At 38.3% G+C, this 24,182-nt stretch overlaps 1 protein-coding gene across 2 annotated transcripts in view; it reads right to left on the reverse strand.

The window, feature by feature from the left end:
* Nucleotides 1-856: 856 nt before the first annotated feature.
* LOC107831376 (ribulose-1,5 bisphosphate carboxylase/oxygenase large subunit N-methyltransferase, chloroplastic-like) overlaps nucleotides 857-24,182 on the reverse strand; it is a 40,267-nt gene continuing 16,941 nt past the window's right edge. For both annotated transcript variants that reach the window (XM_016659142.2, XM_016659143.2), the window contains exons 6-12: nucleotides 16,939-17,071; nucleotides 16,339-16,415; nucleotides 2,426-2,623; nucleotides 1,959-2,148; nucleotides 1,690-1,871; nucleotides 1,430-1,530; nucleotides 857-1,351 (exon numbers count right to left, since the gene is read on the reverse strand). In XM_016659142.2, the coding sequence (XP_016514628.1) occupies nucleotides 1,216-1,351; nucleotides 1,430-1,530; nucleotides 1,690-1,871; nucleotides 1,959-2,148; nucleotides 2,426-2,623; nucleotides 16,339-16,415; nucleotides 16,939-17,071 (1,017 nt within the window). In that variant the 3' untranslated portion in view covers nucleotides 857-1,215. The remainder of the gene's footprint in view (nucleotides 1,352-1,429; nucleotides 1,531-1,689; nucleotides 1,872-1,958; nucleotides 2,149-2,425; nucleotides 2,624-16,338; nucleotides 16,416-16,938; nucleotides 17,072-24,182) is intronic.

The following is a 24,182-nucleotide window of genomic DNA, read 5'->3' on the forward strand; positions in this document are numbered from 1 at the left end:
TTTTACTTTTTATAAAGTTATACTAAGAGTAGAATTCTCCTACTATATAAAGGAGCTAAAGTTTGTTTACTATTTGCTAAACTTCAACTCCTAGAGGATGCACTTCAATTCAATAATTGCTGAACTGCAGCAATTTTGGCTCAAGTTTTTGTTTTGTAATTGCTGAACTTCAACATTCTAGGAGCTGAAGTTTGTTTAGTATATGCTAAACTTCAGCATTTTAGGAGCTGAAGTTTGTTTAATATTTGCTGAACTTCAGCTCCTAGAGGATGCACTTCAGTGCTTGGGTCCTTTTGGGTAATATTCCAAGCAGTCAACTTGAACTTCACGTCGTCCATCCTCATACCAGGAAGGAAGGTATCAGTGGGTTCATCAAAACTTTGCCATAGTGGCTTCCCAGACAAATCATCAATTAAACCAAGTTTCCTGAATCCAAGAGCTTCGCTTTATGTGAAAAATAATAATAGAAATAATAATATTATCTAGAAGAAAGAATAATATCACCCGAAGAAAGAGGAGGAGAAAGAGGCATGAAGTTGTTTAAAAAGTGGATACAAGTTAAAACTTTTTTAAAAAGTAAGTATACCCCGCGCAATTTTTACAACCAAACATGAAAAAATTGAAAAATATTTTCCTTCATACCAAACACACCCTAAATCTAATAAAAACATTAATGCTACTTGAGTTGAAAGGCACTAGAAGGGAGTAGTGCCTAAAAATAACCAGTTCTGCCTCCTCTCCTAAGTTTACTTTCTTGTTAAACCTTTACAAGCTAAAAGGTAGAATTAAACATATACCATTACAAATTGAAATATTTTTCTCATAAACATACCACGATTCCAAATAGAGCCGATGAGAAAACTAAGAATCACTGAGATGATAGCAGGTAAACTCTGAAAATTGTGAGAGGATTAAAAAATTTCTACTGGCTCTGTCGCCTAAAAATAAGACAAATAAGAGCTTAAATTTAACCAGCTGGTAGTAAGAAAAGATGGTTACAAACCACTTGCCTAGGTTTCTTGTTAGAGAAAACTATATCATTGTTAGAGAAAACTATATCATTGTTCCATTGGTACGACAGAAAAGGCTAATGTCGCCTTTTACTTGAGCTTCAGTCCGACCTTTGGTGCGGAAACTAGAATGGATGTATACAACAAAACTCTATGAAGCCAAACCTCATATACTTAGCACCGCCTGTCCCTTTCCGTAACGAAACTACAATCTATATCTTTGCAGTTCACTTTCTACCAACTCACAACCTGCCTGGCACGAAGCAACAATGGAGGAGAAAATCCTCCTCTGTAAATATTTGAAATCCAGTGCAAGCTTTGTATCCCAACTTGTGGTTTCCCTGAAATGTAAAAATAAACTATTGCTTAGGTCAATGGAGTTCGTCTCTCTAGAATGACATGTTCATCATGTCTGTTACCTGTCATCAAGTTGACCATCTCCTAGTGCATCCGTCATATCTTGGAACATAGAACAAAGGTCTCTAAGTATTTCGAGTTCAATTTCCAAGTTCTCTGGTGTCTGTAAAGAGTATATGTATGTCAGGTGAAGCATATTCATGGACAATATATAGTTGACATTAGCAAGTGGAAAAAGAACTTGTAAAAACTGAGAAGAAAGTAAGACATAAGGGATACAGGGTAAAGAAAAGTGGTAACATAGAAACTTATGAGGGATTACAAGGTTCATTGTTTGCGAAAAAGGATTCCGAGATCTACGCATATGATCCAGTAGAGGAGGTGGTAAACCATAACGGAAGATGCCAAGATTCTTTGAGAACCAGGTTCCACGAATCATATGGGAGGTCCAATCAGATGTAGGGCCAGTGTCCGCAAAACCTTCATTACTTTCAACATCAATATCTGCCACACAAACAGGCCCTTGTTCAATACTCACCAACGAATTTATTGTACTTAGGTACGAAGAGATTTCACCATAGAGAAATTTACCTAGAGGAATCACATCGTAGTAGTTGTCTAGTTGTGGGAGAAAGCCATAGAACGTCAGTAAATGAGAACTACTGAAGTTCCCATAGCCAAGAAAACATTGCTCTCCTGCATTGCACGGTCTTGACAAAGGAAATTTAATAGAATTCGTCGTGAAATCTACTTTTCCATAGTGCACTATGTGCGGACAACTCTGAAGGAAAGAGAAATGAGCAAAATCCAGAAAGACATCAAAATTTATGTGAAGAAACTGATTTTCAATGTGTTTTGATACCCTTCGAAACTCTCAACACAAGAAGATATTCCAACTTATTGATATTTAAACTTTTGGGGACATGGATGGTATGTCACAAGAGCTTAAATCAGTAAGCAAAGGTACAGCTCCATATACATCAAGCAATTTCACAAGATTAGACTTCACAGTTACCACATAAGGGAGGAATAAAGATTGTCGGGAGGAATACGCTTACCGAGTGATTAAGAAACCCTGCAATCGGAACCAAGCAGGTCCTTAGTTTTCCGTCATTAAACATAATTTTCATGCTATTAGAGTACCAAAGTTCACAAGCCCATAAGAACTGCTCCCAGGTGTACAGCTCTGGAGGAAATACATCCGGGTGATCATTGCATAGGGCTGGAAATAATTCATCATACTGTGCACGCAAGTGCTGCAAGAACATTATTCAAGTCATGCTGGGAGAATGGGACATGGAATAAACAAAATACAAGTTCAGAAATATAGTGCTAAAATAGTGTCACCAAGTCAACTTGCATTGCTCTAGGTTCTCACGTTTTCTGGTAACTTTCAAATAAGTAGAGGAAATTAATATACTAATCGTAAACCAAATTGTTAGTTAGTTAGTTGTTATGTAAAGGCCAAATACATCGACAGCCCCCTAAAGTTGAGACCACTTTCCACTTTACTACTTATTCTTTAGTCCGTTCCATTTAAACATTTTAACCAGCCCTTTAATGTGCCACTTAAACACTAAAATCCCGACCCATATTAAAACAAAAGCTCGTGTGCAAGCGTTGTCCATGTGTAATTTCAGCCCAATAAATGTATGCCATGTGGATCTGTTGTCCACGTAATTTACCTGGGTATCGGGTTGACCCGTCACAAAGTTATTATACCTAATAACTAATAACTCATCCCCATTTTTTACCTCAATCAGTCCGTAAAAAAAAAAAAAAAAAAAAAAACCCTAACCCGACGATTTTTCATCGGCTGAATCGCTTGTTCATGCTCCCACATCCATCGGCTTCCATTCGTTTGTCTTCCTTTTGATACCGGCTAAGTTGCTCGGACACGGCAATTTGGGCGCCGTACCCGTGTCGACACGACACTGACACGGGTAAGGGTGTGGGATCTGTGTCGGATTCGGTCAGACAAGATCGGGTGCGTTGACCAAACAGAGAAGGAAAAGGTTTTATACATAAAAAAAACAGAGACATGGAAAAGGTTTTGTTGGGGAAGAAGACTAAGGAAAGAAGAAGAGGCGAGTGCAGATAGACGAAGAAGACAGAGACAAATTAGGATATGCTTTTTGAAAAGTGATATACTTTCTTCTTGAAAAGTGATATGCTTTCTTGAAGAGTGATATGCTTTCTAGCTGTCATGACCGTGTGCAAACCTTTTTGTCTCGTGCCCACCACTATCTAACTTTTTATATTTGATTTACTCTTATTTATTTGTCTCGGGCCCACCACTATCTAACTTTTTATATTTGATTTACTCTTATTTATACATTTCAATTGACCATAAAAGGACAAGTTTTTCTTTATCCCAAAAAACTATACGTGGAGCTTGCTTTGAAATCTTTTAAGCTTTTGATTCTTTTGACTATGTAAAATAAGAGAACAGTAGCAAAAACACGAATAAAGAAGAAATTCACATTTAACAAGTTATAGGTAAGTACTCCACATAATTTAGAGATATATTTATTTTTATTTTTGAATTATTTTTAGCCGGATCCCCGCACCCGTGTCGGTTCTAGGATCCGTATCCCCGAATTTTAAAATTTCCATCTTAAAGGATCTGACCTCTAGATCCGCACCCGTGTCGGAGCAACTTAGGATACCGGTAAGCAACATTTGTTGTTTATCCTCAGTTATTTGTTGTTTATTTTGGGTGCATGTTAGTAATTTGGGTTTTGAAATGTCACCCATATTCGAGTTTTTTCTCTCTTTTTTTTACGAATCTTTCTGACTTGCCTTTGTTTTTTCTTGCTTCGTCTTTGTCAATGTAGGGTAAAGTATGTCTGGGGACACCTTTATTCTTGTACGCTTTCATCATGATGGAACCTTTACCGATCCTCCAGACGCAAAATATGTCACCAATATAGAGGTGAACGAATTTTCTATTAACCAGGACCACTTTTCCCTTTATGAATTTGGTTATCATACAAGGGGGCCGGGGTACCACACTATTGGGGGCTTTTATGTCTTTAACCCTAATAGTAAAGAATTTGTATTGGTGAAAAATGACGAACAATTATATAATATTGGTTGCCACTGTACTAATGGGGAATTAAATGTGTATATTTTACATGTTATTGATGAGGTTGTTGAGACAGTTGTCCAAGCTGGCTATTTATGTGAGCCAGAAATTACTAAAGATAGTAGTGACTCATTAAATAAGTCATCTAGGGCAACAAGTGAAGGTGGTCCAGATAATATAAATACAGAACAGCCTTTTGAAGAGCCTCCACTTGAAGAGTCACAGGCTGGTGTTTCTGATGAAATTCCTGATGAGGATGATAGTCGGGTTGATGAAGAGTTGAGAGTCATAAAAATGAGACGAGAAATAAAAAGAAGGCTAGCAAAAGAAAGAAACAACCTGAAACTACTGGAGTACCAATAGGAGAAGCTGGAATTGATAGAGGTTTTGAAGATATAGGGGTGAACAAACGACAGAAATATGTTGGCAGATTAGGAGGTGATGAGGAATTCATAGATAGTTCAGATGCTGGAAGTGATAACACTAGTGAAGAGCTGGATGTGGACTTTGAGCCAGGTGCTGACATTCCAAGTAGAAGGAAGAGCACAAAGATTAGATATGACCCAGACAGTGTAGTTTCAATATTTGAATTGGGCATGATATTTGAGAATGCTAAGGTATTTAGGAAGGCAGTGACTGATTATGCAGTTGAGTACAAGGTTCAATTAAAGCTTAGACCCAATGAGAAGCATAGAGTAAGGGTAAGGTGTAAACATAAAAGATGCAGATAGGAGTTGTTTGCTAGTATTGATAGGGATTCTAATGACTTTATGGTGAAAAAATATTATCCTATTCACAAGTGTCAACCATTGAACACAAACAAGTTGTGCAATTCCAAGTACATTGCTAACAAATTCAAAAAAGAGCTAACTGTTGCACCTTATATGAGGATCTGGGAAATTCAGGAACTTGTTAGAGAGAATTTGGGATTGTATGTAGGAAGAACAATTGCTTATAGGGCCAAACAAATAGTTCTTAGAAAGTTTATGGGGGATTTGAAGTTGGATTTTGCTAGACTTTGGGACTATGTTGACAATATACCCGAGCCTCCTTTCCGCATAGTGTTGAAAGTCATGCAGAGTCTGTTTTCTTTTTAGTTCATTCTGATATATTCAAAAAAGAGCTAACTGTTGCACCTTATATGAGGATCTGGGAAATTCAGGAACTTGTTAGAGAGAATTTGGGATTGTATGTAGGAAGAACAATTGCTTATAGGGCCAAACAAATAGTTCTTAGAAAGTTTATGGGGGATTTGAAGTTGGATTTTGCTAGACTTTGGGACTATGTTGACAATATACCCGAGCCTCCTTTCCGCATAGTGTTGAAAGTCATGCAGAGTCTGTTTTCTTTTTAGTTCATTCTGATATATGGGGTCCTAGTAGAGTCAGTCCAACCTTGGGATTTTGTTATTTTGTTAGTTTTATGGCACAATAGCCTAATAAATACCTCCACTAGTCCTATTTTGTCATCCCGATCCTTATACTCCACGAGGTTTCATCTAGACACTCGTAGTTGTTAAAACACACTACTGTAAACCTCTCTAACCTCGCGTGTTCTTCAAACGCACGATGTGGATGACACATCATCCTCCACATCAGATTTATTATGACACATCATCATTTTTTCTCTTTAATTTAAAAAAATTTAATTTCTTTTTCTTTTTCTTTTTCACTCCACTCATCCCCTACCCTTGACCACCTCTCTCTATTTTCCACAACAGAAACAACACCTCAGCTTTCTGCCTGTACCAGTGACACTACAGCCATGGACAACTAAAAACCACCATTCTTCAATTTTACATCTTTCACATCTCCCCTTCAGAGATTTTTGTCCAACGCCATCACTCACTACTGCAATCAACCATGTGAACCACCTTGAACTCCTTTCCTCCATTGATGCTAATGAATCACCACTGAAATTCCTCAATATCCTCATATGTCCATATAATTTTACAGTACACCCCACCTAATTCTACAAAGACCTTTGTCAACCACTCTTTACCCTCCAAAACCGCCGCATCTCCGGCACCTCACCTTAAACTGCCAAAAAAAATTTAGATATTCAGCGTCTCTCCATCAAATAAATCCACTATTAAATATCAACTCCACCACCTGAAAATCCGTTAGTCATGAGACGATCCTTACCCAAAACAGATTAAACACTACAATAGCCATAGATCTAATTTATCTCAAAAACACTAATGTTGGTTGCTCTTCATAAAAGGGTTCTTAATAATATTTTTTTCAAATATTGATTCGAGGTTTATGAAAATGGAAAGGAGGAAGAACGGGAAAGGAAAAAGGGGAGAAAACGATGGAGGAGGGGTGGGAAAAGAAGGGGAAAGAGGAACGGTAGAAATATAAAAAGAAATGGGGGAGAGGATGGAGAAAGGGGTGTAAGAAAGCACGAGAGAAAATATATTATTGATATTAGATACTCGATACAATACAAGAGGTTATTATTTGTAGTTATACTTTACAAGGACATATTACTCATATTGCAATGTGGGACAAAACTACATTATGTACATATGTGTAAACTAACACTCCCCCTCAAGTCGGTGCACACAAATCATATGTACCGAGCTTGTTACATATATAACCAATACGAGGACCAGTGAGGGACTTGGTGAAAATATCTGCAAGTTGATCATTCGACCTCACAAACTTTGTAGCAACCTCTCTAGCAATCTCTCCTGAAAGTATCTTTTCTCTGATGAAGTGACAATCAATCTCAATGTGTTTAGTTCTCTCATGTAACACCGAATTTGATGCAATATGAAAGGCAGCTTGATTATCGCACATAAGTTTCATCCGACTGATTTCACCAAATTTCAACTCCTTGAGCAATTGTTTGGTCCAGACTAGCTCACAAGTTGCCATAGCCATTGCTCGATATTCTGCTTCTGCACTAGACCGAGCAACTACATTTTGTTTCTTGCTCTTCCAAGACACCAAATTTCCTCCTACTAAAACACAATATCCAGACGTAAGAACGTTTATCAGAAGGTGATCTTGCCCAATCAGCATCTGAGTATCCAACGATCTGCTCATGACCTCGATCCTCAAACAGTAATTGCCTGGAGCCGATTTTATATACCGAATAATGCGGACAACTGCATCCCAATGACTATCACAAGGAGAATTCATAAACTGACCTACAACACTCGCAAGATAAGAAATGTCGGGTCTAGTCACTGTGAGATAATTTAATTTACCAACCAGCCGCCTATAGCTTCCAGGATCGCTAAACGGCTCCCCCTGCCCTGGCAGAAGTTTAGAATTCGGATCCATCGGAGTGTCAACAGGTCTGCAACCTATCATCCATGTCTCCCCAAGAATGTCTAAAGCATATTTTCTTTGAGAAATAACAATACCTGAGCTAGATTGAGCAACCTCAATACCTAGAAAGTACTTCAATCTGCCTAGATCCTTAGTTTGAGGTGCTGGAAGAGATGCTGCTTCAGATTGGTAATATTATCCTGATCATTGCCAGTAATAACAATATCAACATAGACTACCAGATAAATACAGAGACTTGAAGCAGAGTGCCGATAAAACACAGAGTGATCAGCTTCACTATGAGTCATGACAAACTCCTGGATAACCGTGCTGAACTTACCAAACCAGGCTCGAGGAGACTGCTTTAGACCATAAAGTGACAGACGCAAGCGACATACAAGGTCACAAGACCCCCCCTGAGCAACAAAACCAAGTGGTTGCTCCATATAAACCTCATCCTCAAGATCACCGTGAAGAAAGGCATTCTTAATGTCCAGCTGATAGAGAGGCCAATGACGAACCGCAGCCATGGATAGAAAAAGGCGGACTGATGCTACTTTAGCCATGGGAGAGAAGGTATCACTGTAATTGAACCCAAATATCTGAGTATATCTTTTGGCAACAAGACGGGCCTTAAGTCGATCAACCTGGCAATCGGGACCAACTTTGACTGCATAAACCTAACGACAACCAACAGTAGATTTACCTGAAGGAAGAGGAACAAGCTCCCAAGTACCACTTGTATGTAAAGCAGATATCTCGTCACTCATAGCATGTCGCCATCCTGGATGAGACGACGCTTCACCTGTAGACTTAGGGATGGAAACCGAGGACAAGAAGATATAAAAGCATAATTGGGAGATGACGGACGATGATAACTTAAACCGACATAATGGGGATTAGGATTAAGTGTGGTCTGTATACCTTTCCGAAGTGCAATTGGTGTACTAGGAAGAGACAAGCCCGCAGTAGGAGCAAGGTCAGGTGCAGAACGAGAACCAGTTGGGCCTTATGTAGGGCGCGGACGACGATGATAAGTCAAGAGTGGTGTTCCTGTGGCTGGGGATCTAGGAGGAACAACACTAGACTCCTCAACGGTTGGTATGGGTGAAACTTCTGTGGTCGAAGGTGGAGGAGGAGCTATAGTAAACTCCTCAAAGGTCGGTATAGGGAAGACCTCAGATATATCATGGTGGTCAGCAGAGGTAAAGAAAGGTTTAGACTCAAAAAATGTGACTTCAGCTGACATAAGGTACCTACGAAGATCAGGGGAATAACAACGATATCCCTTCTGAACACGAGAATAACCAAGGAAGACACACTTTAGAGCACGAGGAGCTAACTTATCTTTCCCAGGAGCTAAGTTATGAACAAAACACGTGCTCCCAAAAACACGAGGTGGAAGAGAGTATAAGGGTGACTGGGGAAACAATATTGAATGCGGAATCTGATCCTTGATGGGAGATGAAGGCATCCGATTAATCAAATAACAAGTTGTGAGAACTGCATCGCCCCAAAAATGCAACGGAACACGAGATTCAATTAGAAGTGTGCGAGCAGTCTCAATAAGGTGCCTATTCTTTTTCTCTGCAACCCCATTTTGCTGAAGGGTATAAGGACAAGATGTCTGATGAATAATTCCTTGAGAAGTCATAAACTGCTGAAACTGAGAAGATAAATATTCTAAGGCATTATCACTGCGAAAAATGCGAATAGAAACACCAAATTGGTTTTTGATTTCAGCACAGAAACTTTGGAATATAGAAAATAACTCAGAACGATCTTTCATTAAGAAAAGCAAGTACATCTTGAATAATCAATCAATAAAACTAACAAAATAACGAAATCCCAAGGTTGAACCGACTCTACTAGGACTCCATATATCAGAATGAACTAAGTATCTGTGATGAGATCACTGGGTGACTTGGTGCTGCAGCAAGACGGAGTAATCAAGAGAATAATTCATCAACTGTGGGGACAGTCGCACAAGCAAAAATCTGGTCGCGTACTGAATCAAGATCATTAGGAAGTCCAGCGAGGGTAAGAACTAGAAACATCTTCTGTCGTTGCTCTTGTTGTTTTTCAACACTAGCAGAAACTGGCATCAACTTCTCAAATTCCTCCATGACTGCCTGTACTTGACCCAAGTAAGTAGACATATCTAATTCCTGCTTCTTTAAGTTTGTCATCCGCGATATCACATCATAGAAGCGAGATATGTCATTAGTGTATAAGGTACGAGCCTTTGCCCAAACCAAATAAAATGTCTGGAATGGACGAAACAAGGGCATCAACTTAGAATCAATAGATCGCCACAAGATGCTACATAATTGAGCATCGATCTTTGCCCAAAGTGTTATCGCCTTTTCATCTCCTTCGCTAGACTGTTTGATTAGATAATCTTGAACACCTTGACCTTTACACCACAACTCGACAGATGAAGCCCAAGCTAAGTAGTTTGAACTTCCCATTAAAGGTTCCAAGGTAATTATAACACTAGAGCTTCCAGAACTCATGTTTTTAGACCCAAAAACATCAAATCTCAAAGACATCGTTGCAAATTATTACCAAATAAGAGAAAGAATCAACTGTAATCCACTGAAACAAAGTAAAAAAATACTATAGTCGTAGGAATCTTATTGTAGCTGCCGGAAAAAAATACTGTTCACGCCGGAAAAATATAAAAGTGGTCGGAATTTGGTGTAACCTGGATTGGTAGGCTCGGAATTCCCTTGCGAACAATCTGTCCCAAAGAAATTTTTTTCCAAAAAGTAACCGGAAAGGGCCCCATGCGCCGGTGCGCGTGACGTCTTCTAACGGAGATATTTTTATGGGTTGGTCGCCGGAGGCCGATCTACTTCGTGGTGGTGTTGGTTTTTGCACAACACTGACGAAAAATGGCTTTTTTTTTTCTGCGACAAACCTGTGTTTTCCAGAAAAAAAGACTTCCGGTTGACTGATTTCTCTTCCCGGAGTTGCTGGAATTTATGCACAGCGATAAATCTCTCACGATTGCTCTGATACCATGTGAGAAAGCACGGGAGAAAATATGTTATTGATATTAGATACTCAATACAATACAAGAGGTCCTTATTTATAGCTATACTCTACAAGGACATATTACTCCTATTTCAATGTGGGACAAGACTACATTATGTACATATATGTAAACTAACAGGGACATATTTTGTTTTTTATTATTTTATTTTTTTATATTTTACTCTTCCTTTTTTTGTTCTTATTTTAATTATTTTTAGTTTAACTTTTTATATTTACGCTCATTATACGCGTGAAGTTCACGTATTTTGTCCAACTCGGTCATCAAGTTGTCACATATGCTCGGTCAACGGTCAGAGGGGTTTAAAGTAGTGTGTTTTAATATTAACGGTCAGAACCTCAAATGAAACTTGCTTTTACCACCATATTAATGCTTGTTGATATGTACTAATCAATACTCATCAACCATTATAAAATGAGTCCATTAGAATTGTTGAATGCTAGAAAACTTCCAGGAAGATATTCTCCATATCAAGATCAGATCCTCCAAGATTCTAGGGGTAATTGTAATCTAGAATATTAGATTTCACATTCTTTTTGTATTTTATATGATTCTGTAAAATCCTAATCCCAAATTTTATGGGATTTAGGTGATTCTGCTTCTCAACCTCTCATGTATATAAAGCCATGTACATGACATTTAAAGATATGAATGAAATTATTCAAGAACCTTACTCTTTCCACATGGTATCAGAGCTTTAGGCTTATTCCTGACCTATTTTTTCATTCATCGGGTTATATTTTCTTCTGAAATCACATTTGTCCTCTTTATCCGCCCAAAGGTCGAAACCATTTGAAAATCATGTCCACAAAGAGTATTGTTGCAAATATTCCAGCCTCTGAAAATGTTTCTGCCACTATAGAGCATAGCTCTGCAGTTTCAACCGGAGATTTGCAAAATATTCACGCCTCTTATCGGTTGAATGGGAAAAATTACCTAAAACGGTCACAGCTTGTTCGTACCTTTCTAAAACGTAAAGGAAGCAAGCACATATAGCTGCCCTCAGATTGATGAAAAAAGTCCACAAGTCCCAGAATTCAATAATGGAGATATTGACAAACTGAAGGCATTGTTGAAATCTTTGGAGATATCATCTTCGGCAGGTACTTGTTCATTGGCCTTTGCGGGTATTTCTTCCACTTTTGTTACTAATATCATAGATAAATTTTCTCCAATGTGGGTGGTTGATTCCGGGGCAACTGATCATATGACTTGTTCCTTTCATCTCTTTATATCATATTCACATTGCCCTAGCTATAAAGAAATAACTATAGTCGATGGTTCAGTTATTACTGTAGCTAGCCAAGGAGATATACAATTGGGAAAGTCTTTGATACTTAAGAATGTTCTTCACATCCAAAATTATTTGCAAATCTCATTTTTGTACACAAAGTTACCAAAGATTCCAAATGCCAAGTAACTTTCTTCTCTTCATATTGTGCAATTTCAGGAAGAGAACACGAAGGAGATGATTGGACGTGCTAGTGAGAAAGGTGGTCTTTATTTTCTAGATTTTCACATTGGTGGAGATACAACTAAGAATTCCTTATCTAGTTCATTCGTGTCTGAATCTGTCATGTCCAATAAAGAGAAAGTTTGGCTCTATCATCGTCGCTTAGGTCATCCGTCCTTTCGTGTAATCAAGTTGACGTTTCCATCTTTGTTCAAAGATTTGGTTGTTGAGTCTTTTCATTGTGAAGACTGTGAAATTGCAAAACATAAATGTGTTTTCTTTCCAATAAGTAACAAAAGATGTCAGACTCCGTTTTCTCTTATTTATAGTGATGTTTGGGGACCTTGTTCCATTCCTAATATTTCTAGTGCTAGATGGTTTGTCATTCATCGATGATTGTAAGAGAGAAACGTGGATCTATTTGTTAAAGCAAAAATCAAATGCCAGCCGGCAACCATATCCTTCCCACCTTTTTTAATCTGGTTGAACGATAATGCCAAGTTCTACTTCAATCAAAGCCTCTCTGTTTTCTTCCAAAAAGAGGGAATTATTCATAAATCTTCATGTGTCAATACTCCTCAACAAAATGGGATAGCGGAGAGAAGTAACAGAATACCATCAAGAATTCTGAATTTTAAACGCCCACTTGATACTCTTAGGAGTTTCTTCCCGAATTTTGAAGTTTCCAGCAAATTGGTTCCTAGAATCTTCGGGAGTGTTACCTATGTTCACATTCATTCTGATAATAGAGGCAAATTAGATCCACGTGCTCTTAAGTGTATTCATAGAATATTCTCCTACTCAAAAAGGCTATAAGTGTTACCAACCATCAACCAAGAGATTCTTTGTTTCAGCCGATGTCACATTTGATGAAAATGAATCTGTTTTTAATAATGTTTTCATTCAGGGGGAGTCACTGAATGTAGGGATGGCAATGGGACAGGGCAGGGCGGGTGTAGCTCTTATGCGGGGCGGGGTGGGGTGGGGCGGAGCGGGTTACAATTTCTGAAATGTTATTGTGGGGCGAGGCGGGGCGAGTTGCTATAGAAAACTTTTGGTTTCCCGTAATAGCTATCGAACTAAATAACAAACGAATGTGAAACAAATCCACCCCACCCGTATTGGAGTTCAATCCTTATCTTGTTGGTTATTCTCTCTTTTTGACGAATTGATCTAGGTTTTCCTTCTTTCCTTTTTTAATTTCTTTTTGTTCTCCTGTGTGATTATAAGTGTATTTTGACAAGTGGATTCTTTTTTGAATCAAGGTTAATTGCAAGAAAATTTTACAAAACATCAGATATTTTTATAAAATAATTACAACCAGTTAATGTAACTTTTTACTAAAATAAGTGGATGTTCCTAGTTTCAGTTTTATGAAACAGTACAATAAACTGTTACTGGAATAAAACTATTATATTGGAAAAGTAACGAACTCCCAATATAATTAAATTTTCCACAAAAATACTGAAACGTTAAACTTTTTTATTTTAGCAAAATAACAAATGGAAAAAAACTAAAGAAAACTTAAATGGTGCGGGGCGGGGCGGGTTGAAAATAGGAAAAATTTCTATGCGGGGCGGGGCGGGTTGAAATTTTGTGGGGTAAGCCTCAAACCGCCCCGCCCCACTGCCATCCCTAATTGAATGGAGAAGGATTTCTAGACTTATCACTACTTGATTTGTCTATTCCTAGCCGTGTCGAATCCTTATCTAAGTCCTTGCATGAGTCACCATCTCTTCAGTCACCTGAGCCTCTAAATCCCAATGAACACATTGAGTCTCCTAATCCTGATATAGACAAAGGAATTCAAGAAAATAATCCACCATTACAGGTTTATTCCAGAAGAAAGAGGCTACTGATCAAACTACTCAAGCGCAATTATCTCCTCGGATTACTTCTCCTAATACCTACCCTGAACCTGTTGAGCCATCAGAAACACCAAACTAAACTGATCATGAAGAACCTAACCAATCAAATGACCAACCAAATGACCTTGACCTTCCCATTGCAGTCAGAAACCAGAACCTGCACACAACACCCTTTGTGCCTTTCCTTGACATATCAAAACCCATCCACAAGTCATAAAGCTTTTCTCAGCAACCTCCACACAATTCCTATTCCAAAAAATATTGTCTGAAGCGTTAGGTACAAGGAGTGGGAACAAGTTATGAAGGTGGAATGGAAGCATTGGAGAAGAATAAAACTTGAGAAATGGTGGAATTACCAAAAGGGAAAAAGTCGGTAGGGTATAGATGGGTGTTTACAGTGAAATATAAGTCAGATGGGTCTATAGAAAGATTTAAAGCACGTTTGGTAGCAAAGGGTTACACACAGACCTATGGAATAGATTATTTCGAGACTCTTGACCTAGTGGCAAAAATTGAATACAGTGAGGATCTCATTGGCTGCAATTTTTAATTGGAAACTACAGCAATTTGATGTTAAAAGTGCTTTTCTACATGGAGATTTAGATGAGGAGATCTATATGGAGGTACCACCTGGTTTTGAAAGCAAGAAGGGAATGGTGTGTATACTGAAGAAGACGAAGGCACTCTACGGACTAAAGCAATCACCCTGTGCATGGTTTGGAAGATCTACAAAGGTTATGATCAAGCTAGGCTATCGGCAATGTCAAGGAGAACACACCTTGTTCATAAGGCACTCAAAAATAGGAAAGGTAACAGTGCTACTAGTCTATGTAGATGATATTATAGTAACAGGTGATGATTCAGAAGAGACACAAAATTTGAAGAATTGTTTACGCAAGAAATTTGATATCAAGGATCTTGGGAAGTTAAAGTATTTTTTGGAAATTGAAGTAGCACACTCAAAACAAGGAATCTTTATTTTCCAACAAAAATATGTGCTTGAATTGCCGGAAAAAAACAGGGAAATTAGGGTGTAAACCAGTAGCCACACCAATTGAATATAATCATGGATTGTGCAATGCTCCAGAAGATTCTCTGATAGATAAAGGCTCGTATCAAAGGCTTGTAGGGAAATTGATCTACTTGTCCCGTACAAGGCCGGACATTGCCTTTGTTGTAAGTGTCGTTAGCCAATTTATGCATGACCCTAGAAAAATGCATCTCCAAGCTATCAACAGGATTTTACAATATCTTAAAGGAAGTCCAGGAAAAGGAATACTCTTCAAAATAGGAGACATGGTTTTAGAGGCTTATATTGATGTGGATTATGCTAGTTCATTAGTGGATTGAAGGTCAAGTTCTGGATATTGCACTTTCTTAGGAGGAAATCTTATGACTTGGAGAAGTAAAAAACAAAATATTGTGCCCAGATCAAGTGCATAATCTGAGTTCAGATCTATGGCGATGGGAGTTTGTGAGTTGTTATGGTTACAGATAATCCTTGATGATTCGAAGATAAGATAGGAAGGACCTATGAGACTATATTGTGACAACAAATTAGCAATAAGTATAGCTCATACTCTTGTACAGCATGATCGCGCTAAGCATATTAAGGTAGATAGACACTTCATTAAGGAGAAACTAGATAGTGGACTCATCTATACGCCATATGTATCTACAAAAGATCAGTTGGCTGATATTTTAACAAAAGGACTGCCAAATAATGTGTTTCAAGACCTGATAAGCAAGCTAGGAATTGAAGATATCCATTCACCAGCTTGACCGGGAGTGTCGAATTTTAGAAAATTTCAGGAAAATATTCTTCATATCAAGATCTGATCCTCTAAGATTCTAGGGATAATTGTTGTAATCTAGAATATTAGATTTCTGATTCTTTTTGTATTTTATATGATTCTGTACAATCCCAATCACGGATTTTATGGGATTTAGGTGATTATGCTTCTCAACCTCTTTTGTATATAAAGCCATGTACATGACATTGAAAGATATGAATGAAATTATTCAAGAATCTTACTCTTTCCACAAGAATGAAATAGAACCACCTTACTTATATGTTATCACAATCAAATTATCGAAAAAAGAAGCAACAAGAACACCTGACCTTTTTCTACTGATTATGTTTATGCAATTTTTGGGGAACTTTACTGTTCGATGATTCAATCAGCATATCAACCTAAAACAAAATGGATTAAAGATTCAAACCTCTTTTGCTTGGACAATCTCTTCTAACAGCAAGGTTCCGTCTAAGGACATTATAGCTTCAATCCCAAAACTCAAACCTGTATAGTATACATGACCAAAAAAGGATGTCATAGAAGACATGAAGCTGAACAATAACTCACCCCTGAGGAAGATAAGAAAAGTGCAAGTACATTAAAATAGAGGAATATGGCTTCAAATAAGTAACAACGAGATATAGAGCATATTGTACTTTAATTAATCATGTCAAACTCTTGAAGAATTTTCTTTCTTTCCATTGGTTGGGTAAATAGACTGGATGGAAGGAGCAAGAGGTATACGTTAAATAATAAGAGGATGTTGGTAATCTGTACAACCAGAAGGATACATGCAATTTCAACCCAACTCTGCACCTAAAACACACACATACATATACATAAACATAATTACGTGTAAACACACACACGTAGATTATACACTTACGGGTTAGCGGGCTAAGGTCGATAAGTGATCACAAGACAGAGACAAGTACAGAGGAAGGATTAAACTCCATACTAAACGGGATTGCAAACCAGCAATACCTTATTCATTTCGAGAAAAAAACATCATTTCAAAGAGACAAACCTGTTTTAAATTTCTCTGGCAGTGTATCAAAGTACAACTTAAATTTGGAATCAGGATTGTGCTTCTCCTTCATGCTCCACAACAATAACATTGTTTCTGCTGACATACCCTCGACTTCTCCCAAAATGGAGTGCTGCCACATAAATAAGACGATTGTTAGCTACTCTTCTTATCAAGAATGTTAGTGGTATCAGTATAAATCAATACACTGTTATCAGCTTTTCATGCCAATAAAGCATGGGAAGAATGGTGTTTTGATCAACATAAGATGCAATTTCTGATGCAGGTTTGAGATATTTTATAATACAAGAAGATGAACTATTGCAGACATTACTTTCAGTGCTTTCAGATAGGATTTTATCTTGATCATTTCTCGAATTAAAGATGGAAGTTTTAAGGCAGCGACACTCATTGTGCATTAAGAATAGACAGATTTTTTATTTTAAATAGATGGGATGAATACTTCAAATTTATCAAGTAAATAGTGCCTTCGAAGAGTGGCTTCCGACCATTGCCCAATTTTATGGGAATGTGGTGACTAGAATAGAGGCAAGAATTATTTAAGTTTGAGAATATATGGTTTGAACATGCTGATTTTACTGAAGCATTGGTGGAACTCCTATGAAGTAGAGGGTCAGCCTGATGTTGTTTGGGCTAAAAAATTAATGCTGCTGAAGAATGATATCAAAAAGTCGAACCGTGAAGTGTTTGGCAGCCTTGAAGAAAGAAAGGGTAAGGCTATGGCAAGACTAGAACAGTTAGATCATAAAAATTTGGAGATACAAGGAGAAGAAGAGAATAACAACAAAAGAGACTCAGGGAACTTGAAGATATTGCTAAAGCTGAGGAAATTTCATGGAAATAAAAATCAAGATGCCTTTGGATAAAACGGGGAGATAAAAATACAAAATTCTTACATAAGCAAGACAATCCTCATAAGAGATATAACTGTATTGATAGAATTGAAATTGATGGAATATTGGTGGAAGAAGGATTCAGTATTATGGAATGCTAGTAATGACAGAAAGTTCTCAGTCAAAAGCTGTTATAATTTGTTAAGGAAAAATGCAAGTCACTGGGAATCTAATTGGCCTTGGAAAGTGATTTGGAGGAACAAAGCTCCTGTAAAGGTTGCATGTTTTGGTTGGACTGCAGCTTGGGAAGCTTGTCTTACCCAAAATAATCTTCAGAAGAGAGGCTTTGTTCTTTGTAGCAGATGTTATTTGTGTGAAGAAGAACTGGAGACTACTAATCACCTTCTCTTGCATTGTAGATATGCTAGAAAGTGCTGGGAGCTCTTTTTCAAGTTATGTGGGATTTCTTGGACCATGCCTCAGAATGTCAGGACCCTTTTGAATGGTTGGCAGCATCAGAAGACACATAAAGCACTTAAACAGATTTGGAGAACCATACCTCTGTGCGTATTCTGGACTATTTGGCTAGAGAGGAATAGAGTTTGCTTTGATGGGCAGAAAGATCATATTTTTAGAATAAAAAATAAGTGTTTGCATAATCTATTTCTTTGGTGTAATAGTAGTATGGTAGATAGTATGGATCATTACATGGACTTTATGGAGTTACTTAGAAAATGTTGTAATTAACTGCATGGATATTCCCAGCAGTTTTGTATTTCTTTCTGGTACCATCTTGGTATTCAGTTAATAAACCTTTACCTTTTCAAAAAAAAAAAAGCAAAATTTATCAGGGAGCATATTGTAGGTTTTTTATGAAAATCTTTTCTCGGAAAATGAAAGATGGAGACCAGTGTGGCAAGATGATGGTTTGGCCAGAGTCTCTGAAGAAGAAAGTGATTGGCTTTCCTTGATGGGTTCAACATGTATTTTTAAGAAACATATGATGCAGAAATTTCTTGAGATTTAAGAATATTTAATATTTATTTTCATATTTATATTTTAGATGTTATATTATGTTCAAATATTTTTCAATTAGATTATCCTTATCTTACCTTAGTTTGTTTATCTTATTTTTAATTATTAATTGTTTTAAGCGGAGTTGTCTGACCAACGTGCAGAGACCTCGACTAATCCAACAGGAGACTCCCCCCCCCCCCAAACCCCCCAAACAAATTTGCCAAAGTAATCCTGCCCATAAGCACAGGTTTCCAAGAGAATATTAAATATTATCCTTATCTTTTCATAGAAATGAAGTTCTAAATCTAGCTTGTTCAGGGTTCTCTACTCTATAAGTAGGTCACAGTGCACTTTGTTTTGACAAACGTAATGCTTAATGCATTTATCTCTCTTCCTCTTATTTTTCCCCCATATATCAGGTTGCGAGTTGGTGCATCAGACAAGGTTCCTACAAGACTATTGGAATAGAAACGATTCATTCCAAATGGACATGCAATTCTTTTTGATGAAGTAATGTGTTGTATTAAAGGCATCAAGAAGATGCAGAAAAAGTACAAACTCAAAAACCTTGGTTAACTCTAAATACAAAAAAAACCTATATAACTGGGAGTTAACCAAAACCAAAAACCAAAAATATTACTATTAAGCCATAGTAAGAGAGCTAATGAAATCTGAGAGGGGAATAACATCGTTTACATGGGAAAGGTTATTCCAAGTTTCCAACTAAACAGGTTCATCAGACACTTAGATTTCAGTAGGCTATTGGAAGTTGAAACGCAATCAAAACATCTGGTGTTCCTCTCTGTCCAAATACACCAAAAAATACATGCTGGGATCATTTGCCAGATCTTCTTGATGGTTTTGTCAACTTTCCATGAGCACCAGCATTCACCAGCTTCCTTAATATTCTGAGGAGTAGACCAACCGATACCAAAAACTGCTAAAAACATATTCCATATATCTGTTGCCACTGGACAGTGCAAAAGAAGATGATTTACTGATTCCTAGTTGTTGTGGCACATGTAACATCTATTTACTAGCTGAAAGTTTCTTCTGCATAAGTTGTCTTGGGTCAAGATAGCATCTCTAAGGGCAGTCCAAGAGAAGCACATTACTTTTGTAGGTAATTTTGACCTCCATATATGCTTCCATGGCCAATTCTCAATCATTCCATTTGATGCACACAATTTGCTATATCCTGCCTTCATTGTATATGTACCCTTGCAAAATTACCCCACTTTACGCTATCTGAGATTTGGGGGTTTATTGTGAAGCCTTCAAGAATTCTAAATAGGTCAAAGAGTTCATCAAGTTCCCAGTCCTGCATGTTTCTCCTGAAATGAGGTTCCCATATGCTCCCTGCTCTGTTCTGGGCTATTGTTGAGTTAGGTTCAATAGCTATCTGATATATGCCAGGGTGTGAGTCTTTTAGAGGTTGATTTTGGAGCCACCTATCCTTCCAGAATTTGACAGAGCTGCCATTCCCAACTTTGAAGGACACCTCTTGAAAGAATTCCTCTTTCAGATTGTTAATATGTTTCCATGGCCCCACTCCATGTGGAGCTCTGCTTTGCTTTGTGCTCCAACTGTCCAGCTTCCCATACTTTGTTGTGACCACCTTCTTCCATATGCTCGTGGTTTCTTGTGCATACCTCCACCACCACTTCATTAGAAGACTCTTGTTGTGCTTTTGTAAATCTCTAATACCCAGTCCATCTTGGTTCTTTGGCATAACTACTTTGGACCACTTAACTAGGTGGAATTTATGACCTTACCTTCCCATAGAAAAGATCATCTAATTTTGTCCAGTTGCTTCTGAACTTTGCTTGGCATAGGAAAAAGAGACATGATGTAAGTTGGAATACTGTCCAGAACACTATTGATCAGTGTCAATCTCCCTCCCATAGACAAATACTGCATTTTCCATGTTGCCAGTCTTTTCTCTACCTTCTCAATGACTCCATTCCAAACTTCAATTGCTTTGTACTTTGCTCCCAAAGGAAGGCCTAGATATGTTGTTGGGAAAGAGCCAATGCCACAACCCATAATGCCTGCCAATTCTTCCAAACTAGGCACCACATTCACAGGGTAAATTAAACTTTTCACCTAATTGATGTGCAACCTTGAGATAGCTTCAAAAAGTAATAGTGTCAGATTCAGATATTGCACTTGTAGCTTCTCTGCCCCGCTAAATATTATAGTGTCATCTACATATAATAAATGTGATACTGTGACTGAGGTAGCTGCACTATTGCCCACCTTAAACCCTTCAATCCACTGCATTTGTTTTGCCTTGTCAAGCATTTTGCTTATTCCCTCCATGGATAGGGGATCTCCTTGTTTTATCCCTTTTTGTGGAGAGAAAAACCAACTGGAGTTTTGTTGATTAAGATGGAGTATTTAACATTAGTGAGGCTAAATTTAATTCATCTAATCTGTTAGTTTAGAGATATGTATAGTGTAGTCTTGTCCCACATTGGAAGAGGAGTAATATCCCCTTGTAGTGTATAGCTATAAATTGGGACCTCTTGTATTGTATTTATCATCCAATATCAATAACATATTTTCTCCTGTGCCTTCTCACATGGTATCAGAGCATTAGTGAGAAAAGATCGTTGTGCGTCATTCCAGCGTTAACCGGGAAGAAAGAACTTAGTCATCGTGCAATTTTTCCGGTGATCTAAGGCTTGTCTAAGTGAAAGTCACTTTCTGTCGGTGTTGTGCTAAAACCAACACCACCACGAGGTAGATCACCTTCCTACGACCAACCCCTGAAATTTTATCCGGCAGAAAAGCCGCCACGCTCCTCCACGCGCCGGCAACAACTTTTCCGGCGAGGATTCTGGCCATTTTTTCGCGAAGCTTCTTCAGGACAGTGTGCTCTCCTCAAAATTCTGAGCATACCCATCTAATTCAAATCAAATTCCGACCACTTTTATATTTTTCCGGCATGAACAGTGACCTTTCCGGCCATATTTTGAAAACATTTCTTCAGGACAACTTGCTCGCAAAAGAATTCCGAGTCTATCCATCCTGGTTACGACAAATTCCGACAACTTTGGAATTTTCCAGCGAGCTACAGTGTTCCGGCGCAGAACAGCGTTCTGTTTTCCTGCTGTAAACAGTGTTTTTCAAGCTATTTCTTCAGTTTTCTCACAGGAGTTACATATTTCCACTATTTCAAGTTAACCCTACTACTTGGGAGCTTGTTCCTCTTCCTGCAGGTAAGTCTATTGTTGGTTGTCGTTGGGTTTATGCAGTCAAAGTCGGCCCGGATGGCCAGGTTGATCGGCTTAAGGCTCGTCTTGTTGCAAAAGGATATACTCAGATTTTTGGGCTTGATTATAGTGATACTTTCTCTCCCGTGGCAAAAGTAGCATATGTTCGTCTCTTTTTGTCCATGGCTGATGTACGTCATTGGCCTCTTTATCAGTTAGACATTAAGAATGTTTTTCTCCACGGTGATCTTGAGGAAGAAGTTTATATGGAGCAACCACCTGGTTTTGTTGCTCAGGGGGAGTTTAATGGTTGTGTGTGCAGATTGCGCAGGTCACTATAAACTATATAGTTTGAAACAGTCCCCTCGAGCTTGGTTTGGTAAGTTCAGCACAATTATTCGGGAGTTCGGCATGACTCGTAGTGAGGCTGATCACTCTGTGTTTTATCGGCATTCTGCTCCTAATCTGTGTATTTATCTAGTGGTTTATGTTGATAATATTGTTATTACTGGTAATGATCAGGATGGTATTACTAATCTGAAGTAACATTTCTTTCAGCACTTCCAGACTAAGGATCTGGGCAGATTGAAGTATTTTCTAGGTATTGAGGTCGCTCAGTCTAGCTCAGGTATTGTTATTTCACAGCAGAAGTATGCCTTAGACATTCTTGAGGAGACTGGAATGATTGGTTGCAGACCTATTGACTCTCCTATGGATCCGAATGCTAAGCTTCTGCCTGGACAGGGGGAGCCTCTTAGAGACCCTAAGAGATATAGGAGGTTGGTTGGCAAATTGAATTACCTCACAGTGACTAGACCTGACATTTCTTTTCCGGTGAGTGTTGTAAGTCAGTTTATGGATTCTCCCTGTGATAGTCACTGGGATGCAGTTGTTCGCATTCTTCGGTATATAAAGTCAGCTCCAGGCAAAGGATTACTATTCGAGGATCGAGGCCACGAGCAGATTGTTGGGTACACAGATGCTGATTGGGCAGGATCACCTTTTGATAGACGTTCTACGTCTGGATATTGTGTTCTAGTAGGAGGTAATTTGGTCTCGTGGAAGAGCAAGAAACATAATGTAGTTGCTCGATCTAGCGCCGAAGCCGAATATCGGGCCATGGCTATGGCGACGTGTGAGTTAGTTTGGGTCAAGCAGTTGCTCTAGGAGTTAAAGTTCGGAGAAATCAGCAAGATGGAACTAGTGTGTGATAACCAAGCTGCTCTTCATATTGCGTCAAATCTGGTGTTCCATGAGAGGACTAAACACATTGAGATCGACTGTCACTTTGTCAGAGAAAAAAATACTTTCAGGAGATATTGTTACAAAGTTTGTAAAGTCGAATGATCAACTAGCAGATATTTTCACTAAGTCTCTTACCGGTTCTCGTATTAGTTACATGTGTAACAAGCTCGGTACATATGATATGTATGCACCGGCTTGAGGAGGAGTGTTAGTTTAGAGATATGTATAGTGTAGTCTTGTCCCACATTGGAAGAGGAGTAATATCTCCTTATAGTGTATAGCTATAAATAGGGACCTCTTGTATTGTATTTATCATCCAATATCAATAACATATTTTCTCCCGTGTCTTAATCCATTAATCCATCTCTCACCAAACCCCATTCCCTTCAACATAGAGAGTAAATATGACCGGTTGACTTTATCAAATGCTTTCTCTACGTCAAGCTTGCAGAGAATACTTGGAACCCACTCTTGAATCTCCCATCCATTAGCTCATTAGCTACAAGTGATGCATCTGTGATCTGCCTGTTCTTCATAAATGTATTTTGTTCTCTTGACACCAACTTCAAGATGAAGAGATTCGGAGCAAAATTGAATAAAACGTGAAAGAAAAAGAAAGAAAAATAAAACAATTTAAAAGGATGAGACTGGGGGGAGGGGGGCACCCAAGTGGAAGACAAAATAAAGAGATACAATTCAAAGCCAACATTGAAGAAATTGAACGTGAAAATTTACTGGATTCAGCGCTAAGGCCAGCGCGAGGCGCTGGTCAGGACGCGGCGATTGCGGAATTTTCCTATTTTGCTGGGGACAAGGTTATTTCGGCTCTACACGGTCTCAACTCGTATAAAAGGGGTCCTAAAGCTAATTTGGAGGAGATCTAACATATTTTTGGAGGGGGAGAACATAA

This window comes from Nicotiana tabacum, chromosome 23 (genome assembly GCF_000715075.1).
Source record: "Nicotiana tabacum cultivar K326 chromosome 23, ASM71507v2, whole genome shotgun sequence".
NCBI classification, from domain to species: Eukaryota; Viridiplantae; Streptophyta; class Magnoliopsida; order Solanales; family Solanaceae; genus Nicotiana; species Nicotiana tabacum.